Below are 27828 nucleotides of genomic sequence, written 5' to 3'. Positions count from 1 at the left end.
TCAAACAGGAAGAAAACGCCAGTTGCACATAGTTATCCCAATACATACATGTTAAAGTTTCCAAAAAGAGCTTCATGAATTACCCCAACAATCTTGTCCATTAAATTGTATTTCCGTAGTGCTTTTAACAGTACACGTTGTCTATTATTGTCTCACAGTAGACATCGTCTGTAGATCACTAATGAGCAAGCGAGAAGCAACTGTGGCTAAAGAGGAACCAGATTCGTAAGGGAACCCATCCTCTTCTAGGGATCGTGAGATTATAAATCATGGGCTTTCGAGGAGTGCAAGATAAAAGCGCTGTTCCTGTCATCCGGAGAACACGAGTTCAAATGATGGTGATGCCACAGCCATCCATGGCCCGGAGCCAAGCCAAACCTTGTCCGTGAACGATGTTTTAATGAACGATGCATTGTGCTTTTTATAGTTACATTTAATGTCGTGGAACATCTGTGAGACGGTTTAGTTCCTGATATCACTTACTCTGTAGCAGCTATGAACCAGCCTCTGTATGATGAAATGTGTTTATGCAGGCCACATGTGAGTAAACTGGGGAAGTGGTAGCTCAGTGGTAAAGATGTTGGACTGATCGGAAGGTTGTGAGTTCAGATCCCAGCACTACCAAGCTTGCCCTTGAGCAAGGCCCTTAACCCTCAACTGCTCAGTTGTATAAATGAGATAAACGTAAGTCGCTCTGGTCAGGGCGTCTGCCAAATGCCATACATGTGAAATGTAAATGTCTCTCATCTGGGGTTCTGCCCATAGCAGTCATCCATCAAGATGGATAGATGGCTGCTCTGTGAGCTTACTGTGGCTTTCTTTTTTAGCTGTAGTTATTATAATTGGTCTAATTTGTCTGTTCAACAGATTAAAGCCCAGCTCCTTGAGACGCTCACCTTGTAAGCCTCTGTGTTTTTATGCGATTTTGAATATTGTTCAGAAAAATGTTTGTCAGACCAAATTTCAATGAGGCATTTTACATTGTATTTGGTCCATGTTAAACTGTGATTCATGTTAATTAGCAAAACAAACATGCTTTTTTTACCTAACGCAGTTCACATCATGCATTGTTATGCCTACAGGTTGGGTCGGATTGCTCTCTCACCATAAGCGGGCTGCTCCAGAGTTTGTTTGTTTGTTGGGGTTTGGTGCGGATCCAATCGTGATTGCCGTGTTCATGTATGTCTAAAAGAACTCGAACGAAGGGAGAAATCACACCAGGTACTGAAGAAAATTCTCCAAATGAGCCAGGTGTGAAAACACCCTTAGATTATTTTGAACGCCTACCCTGTCCCTGTATATGAGCTGTTACTAGAAGCATCAATATAGTGTCTTTTAGACTGATAGTATTGTTAGTCTGTGTCCCAGTGAACCAGTATCAGGATGTATTTATTGCTAGAGACTTCAAAGCATTTCCGTAAGTCGCTCTGGATAAGAGCGTCTGCCAAATGCCAGAAATGTAATGCAATGTAAAGTGTGTTTTTGGATGATCCATATTTTATGGAGTGGAGATTATGTTGCTTCATTCTATTGCAACTAATACTGTTTCTTTCTCGTTATCATTTCCTGCCTCTTCAGGAAATCGTTTTTTTTTTTTTTTTTTTGTCCGTACCCCCCCCCCCCCCCCAGTTGTTCATAGAAGTATTACATGAGCAGCGTTGTATACGAGGAACGTACTGATTCTTTTTTTTTTTTTCCTTAAGACCGTCATAAATGGTGGAGATTTGCATAAATGTACCAAAAAAAGAAAAAGTTAAAGGTTTTTGGCACAGAGAAAGTCTGTAATGAGTCTCATTAAAGCCCTGAAGTGGCTGTGGAAAGTCATGAGCACCAGCCTGCATGGTTGAAGGCACTTTGGAATATTTAAGGGAAGACTTTGTGTTTCTGTGTGTGTGTGCACATTTTTTTTTTCTTTCCCCCGTTTAAGCTGAAAATCACACTGACCTCAGAGATAACTCGGTGGTATTGCTTAAGAACGGTTGCATTGTCTTTGATGAGGAAGCTGCTTGTACTTGCCCTAAATTGCAGTTTAACAGTTCAGCTTGTAGAAATTGGATCATGGCAGCCGTGGCATGTCGAAAAATGTTTTTAATAGTCCTAGTATTAAGGTGCATAAGGAATGCTACGTGCATCTGATAAGATTCATTGTGCATCATGTTCTGTTTGCACATCGCTCACATAACTGCCAAGACACATCAAACGCTCTATTCAACTGTTTATTCCTGTTTTTCAGCACAGTGGAGATGTCATATTATGTCTAGCAAATGGGTAAACCCAATCAAATACCCATTATTTATTTATTTTTTTAACCATATAATGTTTATCCAAACATAGACCTGTTACTAAGGGTTTTCTCTTAAAGCCGATCGGAGTTAGAAACACAGAGCTAAAAGCGTGCGTGTTTTGCAAATGTGCTCCCTGAGGAAAAGCGTGAAAGCACTGAGGGTTGAGGAAAAAAGAGAACAGCTGCTCTATGCCGTTCTGTCTTTTTTTTTTTTCCTGTCACTCTCATCTTTCCTTCCTCCATCAAACCGCCTTCATCTCTCCTCCACCCCCAACCCATTCTGTCTCTCCCCTAAGAAAGTCGCGGCGTCTCTGCGAGTGTGACTGAGGAGACGAGCAGTTGTCGCATGCCTCAACAACTGTAGGAAGAAGAGTTTTTCAATCCACCATTGATGTAGTTTGACAAACTTTGCTTGAAAGGTGTCTTTTGGAGGCGTTACAAACAACAACAACACCAAAAAGCGGTGTACCGCCCACGTTAGCGTCTGCGCCAGCAGGGACTGTTTTAATGCATGACTTCAGTCGGTGCAATCTTCTCCTCTGACGAGTCTCCTGTGGTCTCTCTGGTCGCACAGGATAAAAGACACAAGCAAAAGCCAGAAAGCATTCAAGGCTGCCTTCCAAGGCTTCTCGAAAGTAGGGCAGATTAAGGTGGCTAAGTGCAGGTTTCGCTAGAACAGGTTCTCATGAGAACCACGCAGCCTCATTCAGCTCATCATCCTCTTAATCTCATATCACATAAAACGCCTGTGTGTGTTTGCAGTCAAGAGTGATATGAGCTGTTAATGAGAAACTTATCTGAGTGTTTTTTGGTTTTTTTTGTGGCTGTGGTCGGAGATGTCTTTCTCACATGTAGTACGTAGTCAGTTTGATTCGCATGCTAATGCATTACCTCGTTACTGGGGGTTTATTTTCCTGGTGTGAACACATCAATCAGTGTAACAGTGAATTGGACCAGTAGATAAAATGAATTGAAGATAGTAGGGCTGGGTATTGTGACCAATTTGGCGAATTGATTCTTATATATATGGTTTCGATTCGATTCAATATCGATTAGTTATCAGTATTTCATTTAAAATGCTAGTTTTAATATAAATGCTGGTAACTGAAACCCTCCTAGTTAGCTATATTACTGAAATACACATTTACATTAACCATAGGGCCCACACAATTATATTGAATTACTTTATACTTTTATTTTGACTAACAAACATTGTAACAAGAAATCATAAATATGTGCATACAATGCACACAAGGTAAGCATAAACTGCACTATGCACATTATTGTAAATGTACAACAGTGAAATTCATTAACAACTTAAAACATCAAAAATAATAATAATAAAAAATAATGGCTTAAAAAAGAAAACCATTTTCAAAATTCAAAACATGAAAGATGGCGCCGTTCAGGATGTGAGGCGAACTACAGATAATATTCACATCCTCTCAAGTAAAGTACATGCATTAAGGATTGACTCGGGGATTTCCTGAATACATATCGTTTCATTAAGTTGAAGATAGATTAAAATCGGAGAGTCAATATTTTTTTTACCCAGCCCTAAAAGGTAGTGGTCAGATTTGGAAAGTGGTCTGCTAAGTGAGAAAGTGCTATCAGGACGCTTTCATATATGGAGTGTTTAACTCTGAGCTGTTGCACTACAGTATGATGGTTTCCAGATATGTGGACTGAAGAAAAAATGTTGGATATCGCTCGCAAACAGAAAATGCAGTTATATGAAAACAGCACACAATGTAACATATTTTTTGTTCCTTGGTAGTATGTGTTATTTTCTAATTGCTTATGCTTCAAAAGTATAGAAAATGGCTAATCATCCCCTCAGACTTTGGTTTTGTGCCCAGGACATTGATATTTTGAAATTACATTGAGAAAGCAGGCAAATTGGGATCGTTTCATTCAAATAAAGTCAGAAAAAAACCCGCATATAGCCTCGCATTATCTTCAAGTACTCTTTGATATGATGCAGAATTCTTAGTTGAATCAATGAATGCGAGCTGTCCAGTCCCTGAGACAGTGAAGCAGCCCCAAGCCATGACATTTCCACCACCGTGCTTCACAGTTGGTATGAGGTGCTTCTCCTGAAAAGCTCTTTGGCCTGTGCGAAACATGTCTGCTGTTACTGTGGCCAAACAACTCTTTGATTCATCTGTCCAGTGCACATTATTCCAAAAGGCCTGGTCTTTGCCGATATGCTCATTGGCAAACTGTAGTCTTGCAAAGGCTTTTTCCTGGCATGCCTCCCACGCAGGTCAAATTTGTGCAGTCTCTTTCTGATTGTAGAAGCATGCACTTTGACACCAACAGTTGCAAGACTTAGCAGATCCTGTGATGAAATTTTGGTGGTGTTTTTTGCATCAGATGGCCTGCTCTTGGGCTGAATTTACTGGGACGGCCAGTCCTGGACAAATTGGCAGCTGTTTGAAACCTGCGCCACTTGTAGATGATTTTCCTTACAGTGGAATGACGTATTTCAAATAATTTGGAGATCTTTTTAAATCCCTTGCCAGACTCACAGGCATCCACAACCTTAGAGCAGGTGGATCATGCAGCAAGGCAACAACCTTAAGCACACAAGTCATTCTACCAAACAATGGTTAAAGAAGAGTAAAGTTAATGTTTTGGAATGGCCAAATCAAAGTCCTGACCTTAATCCAATAGAAATGTTGTGGAAGGACCTGAAGCAAGCAGTTCGTATGAGAAAACCCACCAACATCCCAGAGTTGAAGCTGTTCTGTACTGAAGAACGGGCTGAAATTCCTCTAATCCAATCCGATGTGCAGGACTGATCAGCAGTTACCAGAAACATTTAGTTGCATTTACTGCTGCACAAGGGGGTCACACCAGCAAAGGTTCACATACTTTTCCCACTCACAGATATGTAAAATTGGATCATTTTCCTCAAGTATAATGTTTTCATCTCATTTGTTTAATTAGGGTTCTCTTTGTCTACTTTCAGGATGTGTGTGAAAATCTGATGATGTTTTATGTTATATTTCTGCAGAAATATAGAAAAGCACCACTGTATGTCGTTAATTAAATTTTTCTGCTCACACAATCTTTTCTATTACATGAACATGTCATCTAACCATTGGTGAGAATTACTACATACAACGAATGTGTCAATACTGTAGATGCAGCACAACAAACTATACGCATGTAAATGTATGATGTGTGTGTGGTGGTAGGGGGGTCATGTGCAAAATATCAACCCAAAATATTAAATTAATGTGCATTCTGACACATATTCACGTTGTACTTTTAAAATGACAGTGTGTCACATTTTCTGTTTCTGGTGCATGTGATTGCACTGCCATTGCATGTTTCGTAAGCAAAAGACAGCTGCCTTCGCTGTCTCATAACTCCGTGTCTCAGAAGTCAGGGTGTCAGTAAGGAAACGTTCAAGACAGGCTTCAAAGTCAGCATATGTCGCAGTTTTGCCATGATCCCAGCATGCACTAACAGGGGCTAACCCTAAAATACAGTTGAATACCAATGGGGAACATGGCGTACGTCTTAAGGAGTAAACCACAACGCATTTTGGATTTTTCACCGGAAATGTCCAGAAAATGGTGTTATTCCAGCCCCATAGACAATAATGGGAAATTTTGGACCTCCCACTGCCCCCGTACTCTCACCTTGTCACCGACACGGACATGAATGACGTGTCCAAGTGTTCGGCTTGGTCCAGATGTTCTGTGAGAATGTTCTGGAGTCAGATTGATTACAGATAGTTTATGTATAGTTCTCCCACTGCACCAGGCTCATACCATTTTACACACTGGCTGCTGCTTCCAAAATGATGAACAGGATTATGGGAGATGAAGGGATGCCTCATAAGAAGGCCTTCCTACAGTGTCTGAATACTTCCTAATTAAGTTTCGTTTTGTTTCAGATACACCCATCAAAAAACACCCAGCAGCACCATTACAACACTTCCACATTGTGGTCTATGTATAATATTTTCATGCAGCGCTCTGATTATTATCCATTATGGTCAAATTTGATATTGTTCACACAAATTGTTTGGTCCTCAACACTAATCATGTCGGTACTGTAGAGCACACATCATTCGACGTCAAAGAACAATGCGAGCATTCATCTGCAGTAAATCGTTCTGTTTTCGCTGATGCCATTCCGTGCCCTAGGGAAGATCTGATAAGGTCGTGGCTGTCCGATGAATGATCAGAGTCCGCTCTCGGCCCGGGGCAAGGGAGGCGCTATTCAAAAGTGCCACGCTTGCCAGATCAAACATGCCACATCAGGAATGCCTGACGGCTGTGTTGTTGAGAGACGCATCAGAAGGACGTACAAACTGGGCGTCTCTGCGAGGGAGTGAGAAACAGCCCCACCCAGTAATGGTAGCTCGAACCTGAATTAATGTGTATATTTATGAAAGGGCAAGAGAGAGCACACACCTTTGTGCGCACAGACCTCTGTATGGGTTTGGTGAACTGAAAGACCTGGGGGAAGCTGCGTTGCAGCTCACCTCTGAAAACCATCGAACTTTTGATCCCAGAAATATTGAGCCGAATTACAAGACCTGGCTGAGAGGAATTTAATCACTGCTCTCTTGGGTTTCTTTACTTCAGCACTGGTATTAACACGAGTGCCACAGAGCGAGCCCAACTAGCAGGGCACGCGTCTTCCATGTTGAAGCACGAAGAGTTTGGGCTTTAAACAAAAGTGGATTGAAATGCTAATGAACTGTGTGGTCTTTCTATAGAGGTGGTTAATTTTTTCATCTACCTTTTCCCTGTCTGAGCAGAACTGGCTCAGGCTTAATGAACAGATGGTCTCCGTTCTTTTTTTTTTCTTTTTTTTTTTTTCTTAATAGCTTTTTGTGAAGGGAAACAACATTGTGGCCGATTTGCTCATTGACTTTGTACAGATGACTTTCACTTGAACAAATCTTTAAAAAAAAAAAAAGTTGTTTTTTGGGGGGTTTTTTATGTATTTTTTTTTAAAATTCAAACTGTGGGGTTACAGGAGAAGTACAAAACTTTATTGGGTATTTTTAGTTATATAATATGAATAAGTAAATGTTCACAATGGATTTTTGGTCTTTTTCTAACTGTTTTCTAAATGTTTCTATGACGTGGGATACTGATTTGTTCTGAAATTTTTTGTTGAAAATGATTTGTAACTGTAAAAGTGTGTTATGATGAACCAACTCTAACTACCTGCTTAGTACAGGAGTGCGTTAAGGCCAAAAAAACTCATTTTTGAAAGACACAACAGAAAGTATAACTACGGTGCCAGAATCTTACAGAATTAAGTGTGTAGTCAAAATTATACTTGTAAATTTTTTAAAATTTTATTTATTTATTTATTTATTTTTACAAATGTGCGTATTTGGGTACCATCATTGCGCATATACACATCATGCCGAGATCTTCCAAGAAGGTTGTGTAGTATTTACGGGAAATAAGGACATCATACAGCAATCATTCCCTTTCACTTTCTCACCTGTGTGCAAGTCAAACTACATGATATGGAAGTACCGTCTTAGTAGCTAATGACCATTATCAGTCATATACAGTATTGTGAAAAAATAAGTACACCCTATGTAAATTGTTTGCTTTTTGTTTTTGACATATTTGTACAAGCAAACATTTGATCCTCTTTGAAACAGTGCCTATTAATAAAGGTGATGGACTCTATGAAATGACAGATAAAATTGACAGTTTGTAGTCGTTTTCACAATTTATATTAACAAAAAACAGATTTAAAAAAAACAACGGTTCAGTCACGTGGAAAAGTAAGTGGAACGTTCAGGAATAAAACAGCTGTGTGACTCCAGTAAATGGCAAGAATATTATTTTACATTTAAATGAGCCGCATAATAGAGTATTTGGGTTGTAAAATAAATCTGTGCTGAGGTGGACAGTGGAATATATTTTATAGTTAAAGGGGTCGCTGGCTGAAAAAGGTTCGAGACCCCGTGCTATAGGGTACTTATACATTTACTGCATAACGAACAGCTCTCCTTTTTAAGCACTCGATTACTCAAACTGTCAAAGTGACCAAACTGCACATCTCTTTTATGTTCTGCTATCAATCTGAGCAGTGTCAGTGGGAGTTTTATTTTACTCTTCAAATGGATTTAGACACTGATTTGTGTATCTTTCTTTTTTTGTTTTTTTCTTCTCAGACTGAAATGAGGAGCAAAGTCCTGGAAGCCAAATACCAAGAGGAGAAGCTGAAGCTCCAGCAGAGACATGACGCTGATGTTCAGAAGGTTTTTCACCATTAACTTGTTATCCTTCATTCACTTTTCTTTTTTTTTTCTTCTCCATTCTGACCATGTGACAGGAAAAATGTGTAAGTTCTCAGCACTGGCTCTTTTCACCCTGAGCATGTCATCACTGTTGGAAAGCACCTTAATCGTACAATCCGTCCATGTCCAATCCAATTTGCACAATGCACCAGAGCTCTCTTAATGACTTGTCTGAACGAAAGCGTGAGATTCTTTGCAGAACCTTCTGCAAATTGAACGGGATCTAATGTTTAAATTGGCTTCCTTATAAATCATATGTGCTTTGTCATTGTCTGAGTAAATGATGAGGGCATGAACAGCATTGGTCAAATTTGGTCTGCACTTATAGAGTGCTTTTTAACCTTAGCGGTTCTACAAAGCGCTTTACACTGTGTCCCATTCACCCATTCACACAAACACACCACTGGTAGCAGAGCTGACATGCAAGGTGCTAGCTTGCCATCGGGAGCAACTTGGGGTTCAGTGTCTTGCCCATGGACACTTCAGCATGTGGAGTCATGCGGGCCGGGACTCGAACCGCCAACCCTATGATTAGTGGACAACCCGCTCTACCACCTGAGCCATAGCCGCCCATGAAATTGAATGTAAATCTAAAATGTCATCGCCATGTCAAATTCCATGTGTCATTTTCTATTGAAGATTCTTTCTACTAGTCAACAACAGGGTGGTGTGATATTACTACTCTGGAATTGTTCATTTTCTTATCATTTATAAATATTCCAAAGTAGTTTATTCCTCTTATACCTCAGCAATTTGCCAAGCATTGCACTTCTTATTTATTAACAAGCGATATATCATATTGTTTTATCCATTTTTAGTTACATAAAATGTTGTGGAACGTGCACAAAACAAGTTAGTTGTGTCGCCATAGTAACCAAAACATTTTTTTTCTTCAAAAGATCACAATACTGTAAACCTGTGATTTGTATTACAGCCAGCACTACCATCAGACTCTGGAATTGCTTGAAGTTATCTTTAGCTTGTTAGTGAAAAAAAAATATATAAAGTTTATATAAATTAGTCAAGGTCACATAAATCATTCATCTGTTGTCAACAGAACATTTGAGGTAACGAACGATGAATTATCATTTCAGAAAGATGTTTACAGCAAACATGCCCTTAATTAGACCTTCAGAGCTTCTCTCACATGGTTGGTACATAAGACTACCTGACAAGCACTTTAAAACTTGGCTGACATGAAAGCAGAGGTTGTGAGCGTTTCCATCATTTACCAAAAGCATTGACGGATGATTGAGAAAGACTGTCCGTCATTTTGACCGCTCAGAATTACAGAATCGAATCTCTTGTGTTTCCTTAGTGCAGAAGAATACTAGATGTTTCCAGATATGATAACACAAAAAAAAAAAGGTGACTGACTAAAACAGAGATGCAAAACTTAATGACAGTCATCTAATTACAGCTAATTACAGTAATTGGGTAATTATAAAAACTGGATTATTTTCATTGTAAACTACCGAGGGAGGACTTGATGGCTGCATAATTCATACACTGCATACTGACACCACCATAACGATGATCAAAACAATTTGTAGCTTTTAGTATCCAGCTAAGGATAATAACTAACTACTAGAGATGCACTGATGTATCGGCCGATAAAGGCAATTTTTCACGTTTAAAAACATCTGATGATCAGGGCCGATTATATCCTGTCAATCAAAAGAGGGCCGGAAAACACATCGAATTCATGCTGTGTGTAATGACGGCAAAACTGCAGTCTGTGAGCTCTGTAATCTCTGCACTGCTAAAATTTTACACCGGACGCTGCTGCAGTGAAGCGGGAGATTCAGCGTCAAGTCAAATTTTTTTATTTTTGCCGATCTGCTTGCGCTGAATGAAAGATATAAATGAAGATGACTCGAGAAGATGGTATATATTGCACAGAAAAATATTTTTGTAGGGTAGTATATTTCATATCCAGTTAATGTTAATATATATAAAAAAAAGTTGAAGTAGAAAAATGGTGAAGTAGAAATGCTTTAGTTTGTGGTGAGTGAATGTGAGACTAACAGGAGGGTTTTTTTTAGAATTCAGTCAATGTTAATATGAATAAATAACATTCAGTAAGTTTAGCAATCTTACTTTAATCTTCAGAATTTAGTTCGTCAAATTAATGCTAATTTGAGTAGTGTGTTTTCTGTTTATGAGACCAGTTACTGTGAAACAACTTGCTGAAATGGAGAGAAAAAAGTTTTTATTTGCATTTCCTTCAGAATTGTGGAATTAATTATTATTCATTTAAAAGAAGGCATAAAAGGCAGAACTATCGCTATCGGCCGATATCACTCTGAATAATTGGTTATCGGTATCGGCTGAGAAATTTAGTATCGGTACATCTCTACTAACTACCTAACTAACTGAGAAAGCGTAACTGCAGCTAAAGTTATTCTTGAGAGAGTTCATCTTATTTCTTTTCTAAGAACAACAAAGTCAGAAGATATACTCGGTGAGACGCAGCCTCAGTGTCTATGCCGACAATGCAGACCATATGCCAGTAAGTGTTTATCTGTTTCCAAGTCCATATACCCCTCATAAGCAGAGAAAAAGTCACAGACAGCTTGGCGTCTCTTCACACACACGCACACACACAAAAGATGCCCTAAAAGCCTGAAATGGCGGTGCCTAAAAGCAGCACATCTCCCAAAGCAGACGCAAGCTCTCGTCCCCTTTCTCTCCACATCATGACTTTCCCGTGTGCAGCCGAAATGCTTTCTCTTAAGGAAGCGATTAGAAAATTACATGTGTCCCTAAATGTTCCATGAACTTCTCTTTACCCTTCTCTCCCTCTCCCATTTGGTCTCGTCCAGAGGCTTTCATCTCTCAGGATGACAAGCTTAGCAGCAGAGTGCACTTCTGAGGACTAAAACAGGCCAAATAATCCACTGATGGGCACTATGACTTTTTTCCCCCTCCTCATAGAGTGAAAATAATAACTTTTAGGGGATGCTTTTTCCTGTTTAAATCAGAAGTCACTGTCTCATGGACAGCGTGCCTCTCGGAAATGTACCCCATTCGCTTTTTGTCATAGTCTTTTTGTCCACTCTCTCTCCCTCCTTCATTAGTCTACAGGAGAGTGAAAAGGGCTGTGAAGGCTGGACCCTAGAAAGCACATTTCAAATTAGAAGCTCCATTGCATTTCCCCCTTATTACTGGTAAAAAAAAAAAAAAGCCCTTTGAAGACTGGTTTGGTAAGGTTTTTCCCTCCTTTATGTAAAAACCTCAATAGCTCTCCATGTACACTGAGCACTAATTAGTCTCATGGTTCCTTATATTAAAATCACAATGAGTAAAGGTGTCGGTTGTCTTCGTGTTCGGTTCCTTGCTTAGTTGTACACCATGGACGAGGGACGCTTTAGATCTGCATCTGTGTCTCCTTCATCAAAGCCCGTTGGGGTGGATGTCAATATTTGCTCAGGTGCATGTTTTGCTACAAATGGCATACAAAAATGCAGACAACATCCACATCGAGAGCTCCGTCTTGTCCTTGCCAGTGGGTGTCTCTTGTTCACTCACCCCTCAAACCTGCTGGGCTTTGATTATTGCCCACTCCTTCTTGCTTAGAAGCACGCTCAGGACTGCTGGGATGCCAGCTTTGAACTGAAACCTTGACCCCTTGAGCATCCTACGGGGAGTCATGCATCAGAAGAACAAATGGCCAAATCAAAATTAACAAATGGATCCCAATCCCCCCCCCCCTTGTGTCCACCTCCTCAGATGAAAGGAAATATCATTTCCTAGAATTTTTTTTCTTTCTGCAATGCTAACCCCAAACACTTGAGGCCCATGCTAATCTCACATCCACTTTGGACCAGGGTTAACATGAGTTTTTTTGTTTGTTTGTTTGTTTTTTTAAAATGGGGACAAGCAATTCCATAGCACTGTATTTTGCAGTACAGTAACAATCTAGAAATAGGTAAATTAGTAATAGATAAATACATACTGTAAGTATGCCTGGTTCATTCTATGCATGTTGAATATTCAAGTGTGTAGTAAAAAAAATTGATTAAAACTATTATGTTTTTACAGCAGTATACAAAAATAATTGTCAGAACGGGATTTTAAAAAATGTGCACATCTCTAGTTCAGACAAATGATGTAAAGTGATGTAGCTAAGGTTGAGGAAACCTCACAGACCATGCCGACAGTTCTGGAATTTCTACATCTGGATTTCTTTTTCTAGAGTTTCTGGGGGTATAGTGATAGGTTTCATTTTTAATTAACGAATAAATAAATAATAAACATTCAAGTTTAGCCCATGTCAAACTGGGGGTGGTGGAAGGAATGGGATCTCTGTGACTTTAACTATGGCATGGTTGTTGGTGCCAGATGGGCTGGTATTTTCAATACTGCTGATCTCCTTGGAATTTCACACACAACAGTCTCTAGACTTTACACAGAATGGTGCGAAAAACAAGAAAAAAACATCCTGTGAGCAGAGGGTCTGCAGGCAAAGACACCTTGATGAGAGAAATCAGAGGAGAATGACCAGACTGGTCTGAGCTGACCGGAAGTCTATAGTAACTCAAATAAGCACTCTTTACAACCATGGTGAACAGAAAAGCATCTCAGAACACACACCACATTAAACACTGAGGTGGATGTGCTATAGCAGTAGAAGACCACATCAGGTTCTACTTCTGTCAGCCAAGGAGAAGAATCTGATGCTATCATGTGCACTGACAAAAAGACCAGGTGATTTTTTTCTTCTTCTTCCTTCAGCTGTACAGTTTGGGTGAGTCTGTGCCCATAATAGCATCAGATTCTTCTTCTTGGCTGACAGGAGTGGAACCTGATATTGTCTTCTACTGTTGTAGCACATTCACCAAAGGCTCAATATTTTGTGCATGTGGAGATGCTTTTCTGCTCACCAGGGTTGTAAAGAGTGGTATACATAATCCTTCCTGGCAGCTCAAACAAATCTGGCCTCTGATTTTCCTATGATCTCTCTAATCAACAAGGTGTTTCCACCCACACTCAATACACAATTCTGTGTAAAACAAACAACTGCTGTGCAAACCTAGTAATTTTCTCACAAGTTAAGCTCATTATCAAAGTATGTACCGGTAATTACTTATAATTGCCACATACCTACCAATTAAATACTAAGTACTTACCAGAATGGGAAATAAAAACTACCAACACAGTTTAGATTTTAGTTTATCCGGTCTGAAATTAACAATAATTAAACGTAAATAAAATGCAAGTCAATGTTTCACAGGAGTACAATAAAACTATTATGTACAGTATGTATCTAATGTACAGTTCTGTGAAAAATATTTGCATCTGATTTTTCCTGTTTTTGTGTATATCTCATATTAATAATTGTTGATCTTCAAATGAAATACAACATAAAACAAAGGCAACCTGAGTAAACACACAATACATTTTTTATTTACTTTTTTTATTGAAGCAAAAAAAATTTAGCCAACACCTATCAACCATTAAAATCTGGTTGTGCCACCTTTAGCAGCAATAACTGCCACTAAACGCTTCCGATAACTGGAGATCAGTCTTTCACTTACTTCTAGGACTAGGACTTACTCCTATGTTTTGGATCATTTTCTTGCTGCATAATACAGTTGCGTTTGAGTTTCAACTTACAGATTGAAGACCGGACATTCTCCTTTAGGATTTTCTGGTAGAGAGCAGAATTAATGTTTCCCTCAATTATTGCAAGTTGCTCATGTCCTGAAGCAGCAAAGGATCCCCACACCATCACACTGCCACCACCATGCTTGTTCTTTTTGTGGAATTCTGTGTTTGGTTTACGCCAGTCCACAGAACATTCTCCCAAAAGTTTTGAGGATCATTGAGGTGTGTTTTGGCAAAATTCAGAAGAGGCTTAATGTTCTTCTGGGTTAGTAGTGGTTTTTGCCTTGCCACACTTTCATGGATGCCATTTTTGCCCAGTGTCTTTCTGATAGTGGAGTCATGAACAGTGACCTTTATTGATAAAAGATAGGCCTGTAGGTCCTTTGATGTTGACCTTGGCTGTTTTGTGACTTGCTGGATGAGTAGTTGCTGTGCTCTTGGAGGAATTTTGGAAGGTTCACTACTGTACTGAGTTTTTTCCATTTGGAGATAATGGCTCTCACTGTGATTCTCTAGAGTCCCAGAACCTTTGAAATAGCTTTGTAACCTTTTCCAGACTGATGTATTTCAATCACATTCTTTCTCTTCATTTCTGTAATTTCTTTAAACTTTGGCGTAGTGTGTTACTGGGTAAGATTTTTTAACCAGCTTCATGCTGTAGAAAAAGTTCTATTTAAGTGTTGATTTGATTGAACAGGGTTTGCAGTAATCAGACCTGGTTGTGTCTAGTCCAGCTGAACGCCATTATGAATGCATTAAATAGATTTGGGGATCTAGTAACTATGGGGGCAAATACATTTTCACACAGGCCCAGTTGGTATTGGATAACATTTTTTTACTTCAATAAATAACATTATCATTTAAAAACTGTATTTTGTGTTTACTCAGGTTGCCTTTGTTTTATCTTTTTTGTTTTCATCTATTTTGTTTTCATTTCTGAAACGATTTAGTATGAGATCAGGGTGCCTGCGAGTCCTTAAAAGGTCTTAGAATGTCTTAAATTCCTTAATGTAAAAATAAAGACTTTATTAGTCTTAAATGTTTAAAATGTCGTATATTCACGTTTCAAAGATCTTATAAATGCAACCAAACTGACTGTGAAAAATGATTCCGATTTTTATTTTCACCGCTCCACACCAACCTCACCTCTGTCTGTGCTGTGAGTTTGAGTCATTCCTAATGTGCTTTTAGACACAGCACGCACCAGATTCACTTTGGTTTTACGTTAGAGTAATCTCAAACATTTTTTGTGGGCAGAGGTTTACAGCTTTTCACCTTATTGCTAATGAGAAGTGAATTTAGTTGGCTACTAAACGGAGGTCTTCCTGTGGTGTTCTGCCAAAATAAAGGTCTAATGCATAAGTGAATTAAGTCAGAAATATATTACTTTTGTTATATTATTATTTGTACCCCCAAAGGTTTTTCTTTTCAAAAAATTTCTGTACATTTCTAACACTACTTGTTGCATTAACCCTGGCATTAAATTAGAAAAACACTAGTAAACACTGCTGCGAGGGGGTTTCTAACACAGCTGCTGAGAGAGCGATGGTAAATTTGACATCTTTTTCTATTCTGACTGCCGTAATCCATCTCTCCTATAGTTTTTTTCCCCCCTCTCTTGGAAAGTTATAGAAAGGAAGTATTGGATTTTTTTTTCTTTCACTGTTGGAGCAAATGGTAATGCAAAAAAGATATTTGCTCTGGTCTCGCATCTACCTCTATAGATGTTTACCCTGCTATACTTTACATAAACCCAGCAATGGATGTATATGCATGAACACAATCCATTATAGCTGATGTATCGTGTAGCGTGATTGAAGTGACATGCAGATCTTAAAATGTTTTGGAAATGTCTTGCATATGGTACTAAAAAGTATTACATTTGAAGTGCTGGTACCTGCAGATACCCTGGAGATATACACCAAACCAGAGAAAATCAGGAAGGGGGTAAATACTTTTTCACAGGACCGTATACATTGTGTATCGTATCTTGATCTTCCCCAGAGAGAATAACGGAAGGGTCCGAAGTCGGGGTTATGATAAGGTTAAAGATAATGGAATTACATCGAAGTGCCATGATGAAGAGAAAAGGTCTCTCCTTCAGCCCCAAACACACACAAGTACAGAGTCCGATTAATCACAAGTTCATCGGTGGAGATACTCTAGAGAACGAAGCTTCCAAGCTAAACGTTTAGTATTTGTAACATAGAGTATTTGCCCTTGACAGATCATAATAACAATTAAAATTTAACGAATTGAAACGATAAGATAATTCATTTGAAGTAACTCTAGGTCACTTTATAGGGGAATGAAATTGAAACTAATCTAGGTTTTTAGAGACTAAATAAGAGCATCAGGTCTGGTTTATTAGTATTCGTTCAGACAGAGGTAATTAATTGGCTTGGTTTGACCGGTCAGGTTTTTACAAGTTCCCTCACATCTGCCGTACCACTGAAGAAAAACAAAATCCAATAAAAAATGCATGAAACAAACAGAATTCAAAGAACACAACTAAGAGCAAGTAGTGTTGGAAAGCCACTCATCAGAGTTTACGTTCTCTTCTAGATTTTACACCGTAAGAACGGCGAGATCGAGGAGCTGAAGAACGTGCAGCGGTGCAAGCAGAAGGAATCCGAGGAAGCCATGAGAGCACTGGAGAGAAAAGGTGAAAGGAGTGGCTGGATGCACATGTGTATATTACTGATCTCATTTCTCAAGAAGTGATCATGAGAATAGCTGTGGAGGGTTAGACCATCAGGTTGACAAGTAAGAATGTATGTGTGAAAAAGAATAGACCGAGCGATGCCCTGCGGCCGGGTCTACTGTTTATTTTGTTTCTCTCTCTTTCTCTTTCTCTCTACTACTTCTTCTTCTCCCCCCTCACAGTTCAAAGCTTGCTGCGCGAGTCCCAGATCATCCGCCAGAGCAAAGACAAGCAGATCGCAGAGTTGAAGAAAATGTCGGATCAAAGTGCTGACTCTCTGAAAAACGAATGGGAGAAGAAGGTGCGGCTAGGCTGAAATGCCTTCGATTTCCACCGAAGCCTGTGGAGAAACGTTTTTTTTTTTTGTTTTTTTTTGAACATCCAGACTTTACAGATCTCAAGGCCTTCTCTTTAAGTTTAAGGCAGAAGAGAAGTCGTCCTCTGAGTTACTGTATGTTCTGTATGTTTTCCAGCTCCTCTTCTGTTACTTGATGTTTGTGCACTAGTTTGCGATTGAAGTTTTTCTTCCTTTGGGCTTCTTTACCCTTCTGTTCAGTGCTTAGCAGCAGATGTACAGCTTATCCAGACCATTTCCAGGACAGCTGCAAAATGTTGATCATTTCTACATCGCACGTATTAACACAATAATCGCTATGTGTGGTGACCTGGGAAAAGCCGTCAGATGTTGCAGTGGCCCTTGGGCGATGTGTGTAGTGCAGCAGGCGACGTGACGCAACAGAAATGCGTTCGCCCAGCGATCGCGAATTCGAAATTGGACGGCGCCGCGGCCAAACGTGGCTGGGAAACAAGGGAGCAAAATTGGCCATGTTGTCTAAGTGGGAGGGGCATACACATTCACATGTAAATATACATACCAGATGGAAATTTTATTTGGCAGAAGTCAAATGAATAGCTTAGACACAAAATCCAGTGGTGCTTGAAAGTTTGTGAACCCTTTAGGAGTTTCTGTATTTCTGCATAAATATGACCTAAAACAACATCAGACTTTCATCAGAGTAGACAACGAGAACCCAATTAAACAAACGAGGCAAAATATTATACTTGGTCATGATCCAATGTTACATATCTGTGAGTGGCAAAAGTATGTGAACCTCTAGGGTTAGCAGTTAATATGAAGGGGAAATTAGAGTCATCTCTCTCTCTCTCTCCCTGTCTCTCTCTCTCCCTGTCTCTCTCTGTCTCTGTGTGTGTGTGTCTCTCTCTCTGTCTGTCTGTCTCTCTCTGTCTCGCTTTCTCTCTCTCTCTCGCTCTCTCTCTCTGTCTCTTTCTCTCTCTCTCTCTCTCTCTCTCTCTCTCTCTCCAATAGCTGCATATCAATGGCTGAAGCCTTCATTACTAGTTCTAAAACGTTTTGGAATTAGCAATAGAGGCTTGAGATGGGATGCGTAAAATAAATTCATTCCACACACACAAGCATTTTAAGGACAAAAACCTGAAAAATGTCTTGAAATAAAACATCTGAACAATGTCTTGAGGTGTGGTAACTGCGGTATAAGTGCAATAATTGACTTCGGTCCATCGTCGATTATCCCTTGCATATCGCACAAGTTAACTGCTACTGAAGATCGAGTACTGTGTAGTAGAAAAGAGTCACTAGCTACAATTCACTTGAATACCCAGGCAAGAAAGTTTTAGAGGAGGTACGGAGTTATTGTACGAGTCACCCAGCAAAGGGAATAATGATGAAATGTGGGATCTGAAATGTTAGCGTGCTGTAGCGGTGTGTGGTTTATGGACGTTGTCTAACCAGGATATTCCTCTTCGCTGATAGCTCCACACTGTTGTGGCTCAGATGGAGCAGGAGAAGTTTGAGCTGCAGAAGAAGCACACAGACAACATCCAGGAGCTCCTGGAGGACACCAACCAGCGGCTGGCCAAGATGGAGGCGGAGTATGTCACCCAGGCGCGAGCCACCGTGAGTGCCCACAGCACTGTGCAGACAGATTTAGACGATGTTCATTTTGCGTTTTTTTTTCCCCCCTCCACATTTTCTCTCTCGGCCGCCTTTCCTCTCTTCTCACCTTGTTATCGTCACTCGTGTGGCCGAAACGTGGCTAGAACAAAGAGCACATTGTGTTTTGGTGAATAAACAGAGGCATCAGTAGCCAGAGAAGAACGAGAACTCGACTTTGAGTTACACTTTAATCAGGTTTTGCACGTTCTGGATTCGTCACCCGTCACGCAGGTAAGGGCCACGGTCTGTCAGCGGGGTCGTATTTTAAGCGGCTTCAAAAAGCACACCGTGCCCTGCAGAGCAAAGACTTCTTTCTCTTTAATAATTAAACTCAGCAGCTTTCCAAGCATGAAAGAGTTCTCTGTCATTGGAAATTAGGTTTACCTATTCTGTTGGTTTAGGCTGCCCTTCTCAAACACACACACACGTCTCTCCTGTCCTCATGTTGTGGCGGTGTGCTGAGCGAGTGTGCGCTCTGCCCCGGTTCTATTTGATGTCTCAGAGCAACAGACATTGAAAGAATTTGTTTTCCTTATCTCCTTTCATCATTCCTTTGTCCGTGTTTTTGCACTATCCTCACTGTTTTTTTGTTGTTTTTTTTTGGTAGGGGAACGGGGGGACGGCAACTATTCAAAACAACGCAACATATTTCATATACTGTCCATGAAGGTGACTGACCTAAACAAAGAACTGGGACCAGCAGTGGTTTATTTGACCTGAATTGTTCCAGGTTGTGTGTAGAAAGTAGTGGACACTATGACCGCTGATTCACTATATACGCATCACAGTGCCAGTATCCGGTGTTTATTCATGAAAAGACGACATACTACTGTACACATAATGTGATAAGTGTGTCATGCACAAGAAGAAGAGAAGGCTCTAAATACACACAACATGCAGGCCACTAAATATAGACCCCCAAACACAAGCTGATCACAGATCCTTGTGCTTCTCCTGGCGTTCTCATGAAAGCTGCTCTGGAATACATAAACGTGTGTGTCTGTGTGTGTGTGTGCTCAAAAGCACGAGGAAGACTTGGACAGTGAAAACTAATTTTGCTATGACACATACAATATTTTATTTTTATTTTTAAACACAGAACTTTATGGTTTAAAAAAATTCTAATAAATTCTGATTGCTTTAATGAGCAAAATGACATGCGACATGCTCATCTCTGTGCCTCTGCATCGGTGTGTGTGGGTGTGAGCAGCAACACATTGTCTATCGTCCAGTAGAGCGTGTTATTCCTCCACTGTGTGTACGTTTGGGCGACGGAATAAATATATGCCCCTTCTCTTCCATCTGAGTTGCTAGGCATTTCCTCGTCTTTCATCTCTACACTGACTGCTGCATGCGTATAATTTCTTCTCGTTACATCATTACTACTCTTCTTAGCATGTGCCAAGTTTTGCCAAGTATATTTGACAGTCAAAGGTTGGAATGACAGCTTGCACGGTTCACTGACATAAATATGTGTATTAATTCCAGGCCTCCAGTCACTTGCTGGGTTTTTATTATCCCCCCCCTTCCTCTCGCATTACCAAGGGTCAGACTTCGAACGTTCCAACAAATCACTAGGCACATGCGTCACGATTGAAACTTGTCCTTCTTTAGATCACGCCACGTTTCACGCCGGCAGCTAACAAAGGCTCGTTTTTCTGTTTCTTCGAAGCCGCCCGTGTCTGTGAAGCCACTCCTTTCAGTGCGGGTAACTTTCATCAGCACGGGCCGCGTATCTTAAATCAATAAGCTGTCATCACCTACATCAACATGCATTCCAGCTGCCACGTTAGGGACAGTGGCTTCCATTAAGGATGAGACCAGAACTGTGTGTGTGTGTGTGTGTGTGTAAAAGCTTAATTCCTTGATGTCTGGTTTTGGTTGAGTCTCCACATGTGCCACATGTCCAGGCACTATTTCTTATAAATGATATCAGCATGATCCCAATCATGAGAAAATAAAATGTTCATAGTTATGCATGATCTCCTGTAAGACGGGAGAAATATTTTTATTTGTTTGTTTTAAGAAAATAGGGTCCTGTTCTGTATCTCCTCATTCTGTACTCGATGAGTGTTTTTCCAACTGAAGAGCAAACTCAAGACTGACAGAGAAAAGATCATGTGAAGACATGGAAAGTGGAATAATTCCATATTTTACCGTTTATATTCTATGATTTTTATTAACAGTGTCTGTCTTTTATCTCTCTTCTTCTAAAAGAGTTCCAGCTAGAATGACCTGCTGTCCTGCGCTCTCCCCCCATCCCCCGCACAAGTTTAACAACGGTCTGATCATTTTACTCTGATCCAGATAGACATTACTTTGATTCTTATGTTGGGCCAAAAACAGTTTTCTGTCCACCACGGCTTGCTATATGTAGTCTTTTTTTTTTTTTTTTTGCAGACGAAAGATGAGAAAGTGTTTCAAGCAGTTCTCTTAATAAAGCCATTGGTTGTCAGTTTGTGTCTCTTTACTGGAAGGCCATTAGATGGAAAAAGAAAATTCAAATTCATTCATTCATTAAAAATCAAAAGCAGTCGTCACCAACCCTGTTCCTGGAGATCTACCTGAACTCCTGAAGACTTAAGCTCCAACTGATAATCGTGTCCACCTGACCACTAATCACTGCCTTAAAAAGTTCTTGATCAACTAAAACAGGTGTGTTAGATTTCGGTTGGAGATGGCCTTAGGACTGCAATTACCACATACAGTTCTCCTTTTTTTCTTTTATTGAACAGTGGACTAGTTCAACAAAACAGACTTCATATAAAAACCATAATGAACTTCCCTTTACTTTCACACTATCCGTTGTTACCCAGATGAGGATGGGTTCCCTTCTGAGTCTGGTTCCTCTCAAGGTTTCTTCCTCTTAACATCTTAGGGAGTTTTAACTTGCCACCGTCGCCACCGGCTGGCTCAATAGGGATAAAGTAACACACTTAAAATCTGTATCCCGTGTTTATATATTTCTGTAAAGCTGCTTTGAGACAATGTCCATTGTTAAAAGTGCTATACAAATAAAATTGAATTGAATTGAAATTGAAACCTGCAGGAAGGTAGATCTCAAGGAAGACAGTTGGTGACCACTGGTCTAAAGAATAAGTGCAGGACAGTTACAGCCAGGAATACCACAATAGCACGATTGTAGATTTCTGTAAATTAGGTCTTGATAATATATATTTACTGTGTGTGGGGCAAAGCGGGCAACTTGGTTGGATGAGCTGATCTGAAATTCCCTTGTCCCTTGTTAATTTATAACCAATTCCAGATAAGTTGGTTCACAAGATTTTTTTCCTCCTCTCTAAACATTCCATTCATTGGCTTTGGGTAAAAGTACTATTTGCTTGTAAGTGATGAATCCCTTGAGGACATGTGGCAGCTTTTTGAGATTTCAAAACAAGTGTTTCGGCTGTTGTATAAATCCTAAAGAACACGATGTTACGTTTTGTTTAAAATGCATTTTATACATTTTAACGGTCAGTATGTTTGCCTCGCACCTCCAGGGTTGAGGGTTCGGTTCTCGCCTCCGCTTGTGTGCGGCATTTGCATGTTCTCCCCGTGCTTCAGGGTTTCCTCTGGGTGCTCCGGTTTCCTCCCCCAGTCCAAAGACATGCACTGTAGGCTGATTTGCCATTTCCAAATTGTCCATAGTGTGTGAACGGGTGTGTGATTCTGCCTCGCGATGGATTGGCACCCCGTCCAGGGTTTCCCCCGCTTTGTGCCCCGAGTGCCCTGGGATAGGCTCCAGGTTCCTCGCGACCCTGTGTAGTTTATGCTGTACAGAAAATGCGTGAATGGATGGATGATTCGTAATTTCTGTGAAAGACTTGCATGCGTGTTAAAAAAAATGTGTTAATCATTTCAATTCTAAAGTGGTTGCTGTCACTTTGTGCATTAGAAAAGGTGAATAACGTGTGTGTTGGTATAGGAGCAGACAGTGCGGGATCTGGAGGCACGGGTGAAGCAGCTCTCAGTGGAGGTAGAGAACGGCAACCTGCTCAGGCAGAAGGTCACACAGGAGAAAGCTGAGCTGGAGATACACATTGCAGCATACAGCGCTGAGCTGCAGGAGGCCAACTGCAGGTACACACACACACAACGTGCGTTTCTAATAACCCACATCACTTATATTTATATGTAACGTTCTGTATATTTGACATTGTACTGTTTTGAAGTATCCCTCTAACTGTGTATTGAGTAGACACTCATTTTGTGTGTGTGTGTATTTCAGGAATATGACTCTACAGAGGGAGAAGGATCTACAGAGTGAGCAGCATGAGGATGAACTACAGAAGCTCCAGGCCCAACATGATGCAGACATCAGCCTCTTTCAGCAGGAGCATGCCCTGTCTGCAGCCAAGGTAGCCACAAGACAAACACTTCACTTAGTATTTCCTCACTGCTTCACATTTTACACCGTGCTAAGCTCAGTTTTTCACATGCAGTTGCTTTCACATGCACAGTCCTGGTTTGAAACGAACCCCGCAGTCGGGCTCGGGTGTGCACTCAAACAACCGGTCCAAGAGCGCCTGAGCGAGATGGTACTGGGAGTGTGAAGTGAACTCTAGTGTGATTTGATTGCAGTAAGGAAGAGATTCGACTCTATGCCATAGTATTATGGAATGCAGTTAGTATTTTTTATTTTTTTTTTGTAGATTAAGTGTGTAACGCAGTATCTGTTCAGTGCTCCAAATGTTCGGATTTACTCGTACTCAAACTGGGCTCAAATAAACCTTTATTTATTTGCACCGGAAAACATTTTACACCCAATTACGGAGTTATTTTCTTTATGGACCCGCCCACGAAATTTGCCTAACAAATTTAGTGTTGGTTGTGTTTTAAAAAAATATAAACAAACTTACCAGGCAGTTACTAAAGATCGCTGCACTACATGTTATCGACTTTATTTGAAAGCATTGAGTTGCACCGACATGCATGAAAACAAAAGCTTCCTGCATGTTGTCTACGTGATTCCAGTCCTGATGCACAGCTGTGGTCTCAATCTGTGAGGCCTTCTGGCGAGTTTTCCTAAACAGGGGGGAAAAAAAAAAACCTGCATGTTGTGAATAGTTTGTTCAATTCAAGTAATGAATTTGTATCGGTGTGCAAACTGAGCCACAACGGTGTAAATTACACCAAAAGCAGAGCTGTAGAGCTACAGTGTTTATATGGATACACAGTAGAATGTTCTGGATATTTGGATCCATGAGCAAAAACAAAAAGTAAATGCAAACATGAACCACTGAATCATTTATTTAACACCAACTCCATTTTCTCCACGTTTGATGAGATTCCGTTCCTCAAATGTTTTTTTTTCCTGTATGCTGTATTTCTGTCCAATGAACGAAAGAGTTTTATGAGTGCGTTTTCCAGTCGTACACGACCCTCAGCCAGTGTTTTCTTTTGATTAAGCGTGAAACCGAACCAAAAGGTAAACGTCCCAACAGAATCAGTTTTGCTCTGATTTGAGAAGCATTTATTTTATCATCTAAAAGTATCAGATGCGAGAATATTCTAGCATGCGAGAATATTTCAAATAGTTCGGTTTAGGCTTGTTTCTGTCTTCAGTCTGGTGGTGTTACAGTCTACAAAAAAACAAAGATCTCGATCGGGTCCGAAAGGGTTTTATACTTAGAAACGGAAAAGAATATGGATTGTGCTGACAGATCCTGAATAAAATGTGGTCTTGCTGTCAGGCGTCTGAAATGATCGAGGATCTGGAACAGATGGTGGCTCGACTCAAACAGCAGCTGCGAGACAGCGAGCACCAAAGGCACAAACAGCTCAGGGTAAACGCTCACGACACACACTCGTTTACTTTATTATTGTCCATTAACTCTTAGAGCATCAAGTAGAAACAAGGATCTGAAATGATCTGTTTACTTGACATGTTTGTGAGACTTTTTTTCTGTGTACTTAGAGATCAGGCTTATTCAATTCATTTGATGTGGTGCAGAAATAAAAGATCTGTGTTGCACACAAAGCAAACTGAAGGGCATGATTTTTGTTTGATTGATATACGGTTTTTTTTTCTTTTCTTTTTTTCATTGACCAGGAGCTGGAAAATAAGATCCAGCATGACAGAATGGACCTGCAGCATACCAGTGACAAAAAGGTGAATTTTTCTTTTGAACCCGGACAGAACATCTTTCTCCTGTGCGAGTAATAAGCGTAGTGTTTTATATTGCTTTTCCACCGGACACTGCGGCAAGGCTTGGCAATTTCAATTTGGTTGCCGTTATTGCCCAGGTACTGTGAGAGCCAAGCTGGGAGATAGGGCTGGAGACCTTTTATTGGTCAAATGTAATTAGCACAGATTCATGACTAATCTCTCGTCTCTTGTGGTACAGAAATCTTTACTGCTGTAGAGTTTCTTTGTATTTTCCCGAGTCCTTTTTCTATGGGATTTACGAGGAAACCGTGCAATTTTACCATACAGTTTAGTTTCAGATCCATTTTGACTTATTTGTTTATCCATATCACTGTGCTGTTGAGTTTATTTCATGTTCATTACCTGTGATGTGAGTAAAATCCACCATGGTAGCGCTGGTTCAAATCTCATATACATGGTAAATGGTTTTGCACTTATATAGCACTTTTATTCAAAGCGCTTTACACTGTGTCTCATTCACCCATTCACACACACACACACACACCAATGGTAGCAGAGCTGCCATGCAAGGTGATAACTTGCCATCAGGAGCACCTTGGGGTTCAGTGTCTTGCCCAAGGACACTTCAGCATGTGGAGTCATGTGGGCCAGGAATCGAACCGCCAACCCTACGATTAGAGGACAACCCGCTCTACCACCTGAGCCACAGCCGCCCTCATATAACTTCATATTCACTTTGTTTGTGCCCTGCATATTCAATGACACTGTATTCCTGCTCTGTATACCTAACCTGGTGCCGTCGTACATGATAGAGCAGCATTTTACAAAAAATGTGCACCTCCTTATTTTATGCACGCTGTAAAAATTTGTTTCTCGGAAGTTTCACTAAATACGAAAGTATTGGCAGACTTGCATTTGCTGCCGTTAAAACAAACATACTGGTGCAAGATGCGTCGCAGGACCGCCCACTTTAATGTCAAATAACATTTGCCTAGTTTCATTTTAATTAATCCTATTTTGCATATCGCTAATCACTACTGGATAACTTCTTAAGAAACTTCTCCTACTTTGACAAATGTGGTGAGATACCTACATATGCACTCGGTCAGGTTAAGGATAGTCCTGGGTTTAGATTTGATACTGGGCTGCAGATTTGTTTCATGTTTCAGTCTCCTGCCCAGTCCGGTGTTTTGGTTATACGGAAACCTAATTGACTAGGCTTAAAGACTGGTATCTAACATAATGTAATCAAGTATGGACAAATAGTTATCTAGGTAGGTGCTTTAAGGGAAATGAAGGAGTTTATGATCATTATCGTCTTCAAACAAAGTCTCTAATGTAGCACATCATGTTTGCTTCCTCAACAAAATTTGTCGGCCAAAGTTTTGGCTATAATATGTGGCGTCACACGTGAGATATTATTCGAAACTGGTTTGAGTCTTTATTTTCCATCAATATGTTTTCTCTTGAGGTGACTGCGTGTAGTTAGCTGGAGAATTACGTGTATAACAGCTTTACGCTGGATTGTATATCATACACGCACACTAATTCATCTGACTAGTAAAAACCGCTCTACATATACATATAGATAGATAGATAATTTTATTTGTCCTCAAAGAGGAAATTTGTTTGCACTGTGGGTGCGTAGAAAACATAAACACAACACCACCATACATATAAACCATTATAAACAATCACAGGCATAGGGGGGAGAAGGGGATAAAAAAAAAAAGAAAACATCAGGATCATACAACAAATGCCCGAGCATAAGATGGCATCACAATGGCTGATTACCTATGTGTTTAACGCTCGTATAGCTCTAGGAACAAAACTCCTACCATAGCTGGCCTTTCTGCACCTGGGTAGACTGTCTATACCTGCGGCCAGAAGGAAGAGGGTTGAAATGCTGATAAAGTGAGTGGTCTGGATCATTTAATATTTTATGTGCCTTCCGGAGCGTATATGAAATGACACAGTCCGATAAATTAGGGATGGGAATACCAATAATTTTTCTCGCTAAATTAGTTATCTTTAAGAGTTTGTTCTTATTGGTAACCGTTAGCATATGGAAAAAACAAATGGCACCATACATAAGAACCGGCTCAATAATACTTCAATACAGAAGAAGACGACGACTCGGCTGAACAGACAGATGTTTAAGATGCAGAATATACTGTAGTTATATACTGTAGTTACGCAGCCTATACTGTAATTATATGCAACATATACTGTAGATATATACTGTAGATATGCAGATTATACTGTAGTTATATACTGTAGTTATATACTGTAGTTACGCAGCCTATACTGTAGTTATATGCAACATATACTGTAGTTATGCAGATTACACTAGTTATGCAGCATATACTGTAGTTATATACTGTAGTTATATGCAGCATATACTGTATTTATATACTGCAGTTATATGCAGCATATACTGTAGTTATATACCGTAGTTATATGCAGCATATACTGTAGTTATATACTGTAGTTATATGCAGCATATACTGTAGTTATATACCGTAGTTATATGCAGCATATACTGTAGTTATATGCAGCATATACTGTAGTTATATACTGTAGTTATATGCAGCATATACTGTAGTTATATACTGTAGTTATATGCAGCATATACTGTAGTTATATACTATAGTTACAGTATCACACAAAAGTGAGTACAACCCCCCCCCCCCCCCGTGTCATGTGACTTGGTAGTGTTACAAGGTCTCAGGTGTGAGTGGGGAGCAGGTGTGTTAAATTTGGTGTCATCGCTCTCACACTCCCTCATACTGGTCACTGGAAGTTCAACATAGTAACTCGTGGCAAAGAACTTTCTGAGGATCTGAAAAAA

The 27828-nt window shown here is 40.0% G+C and overlaps 1 protein-coding gene across 11 annotated transcripts in view; it reads left to right on the top strand.

The window, feature by feature from the left end:
• cep112 (centrosomal protein 112) overlaps positions 1–27828 on the top strand; it is a 151504-nt gene that overhangs the window by 41845 nt on the left and 81831 nt on the right. For all 11 annotated transcript variants that reach the window (XR_008388926.1, XR_008388925.1, XR_008388928.1 and 8 more), the window contains 8 exons: positions 8454–8540; positions 16755–16854; positions 17076–17194; positions 18686–18829; positions 22794–22948; positions 23097–23226; positions 24562–24654; positions 24921–24980. Coding sequence is in view for 8 of the 11 variants with exons in the window: in XM_053653608.1 (XP_053509583.1) it covers positions 8454–8540; positions 16755–16854; positions 17076–17194; positions 18686–18829; positions 22794–22948; positions 23097–23226; positions 24562–24654; positions 24921–24980 (888 nt within the window). In the remaining 3 variants the exon portion in view is untranslated. The remainder of the gene's footprint in view (positions 1–8453; positions 8541–16754; positions 16855–17075; positions 17195–18685; positions 18830–22793; positions 22949–23096; positions 23227–24561; positions 24655–24920; positions 24981–27828) is intronic.

The sequence above is a fragment of the Ictalurus furcatus genome, chromosome 2 (assembly GCF_023375685.1).
Source record: "Ictalurus furcatus strain D&B chromosome 2, Billie_1.0, whole genome shotgun sequence".
Lineage (NCBI taxonomy): Eukaryota > Metazoa > Chordata > Actinopteri > Siluriformes > Ictaluridae > Ictalurus > Ictalurus furcatus.
This window is presented reverse-complemented; position numbering and strand designations above follow the sequence as displayed.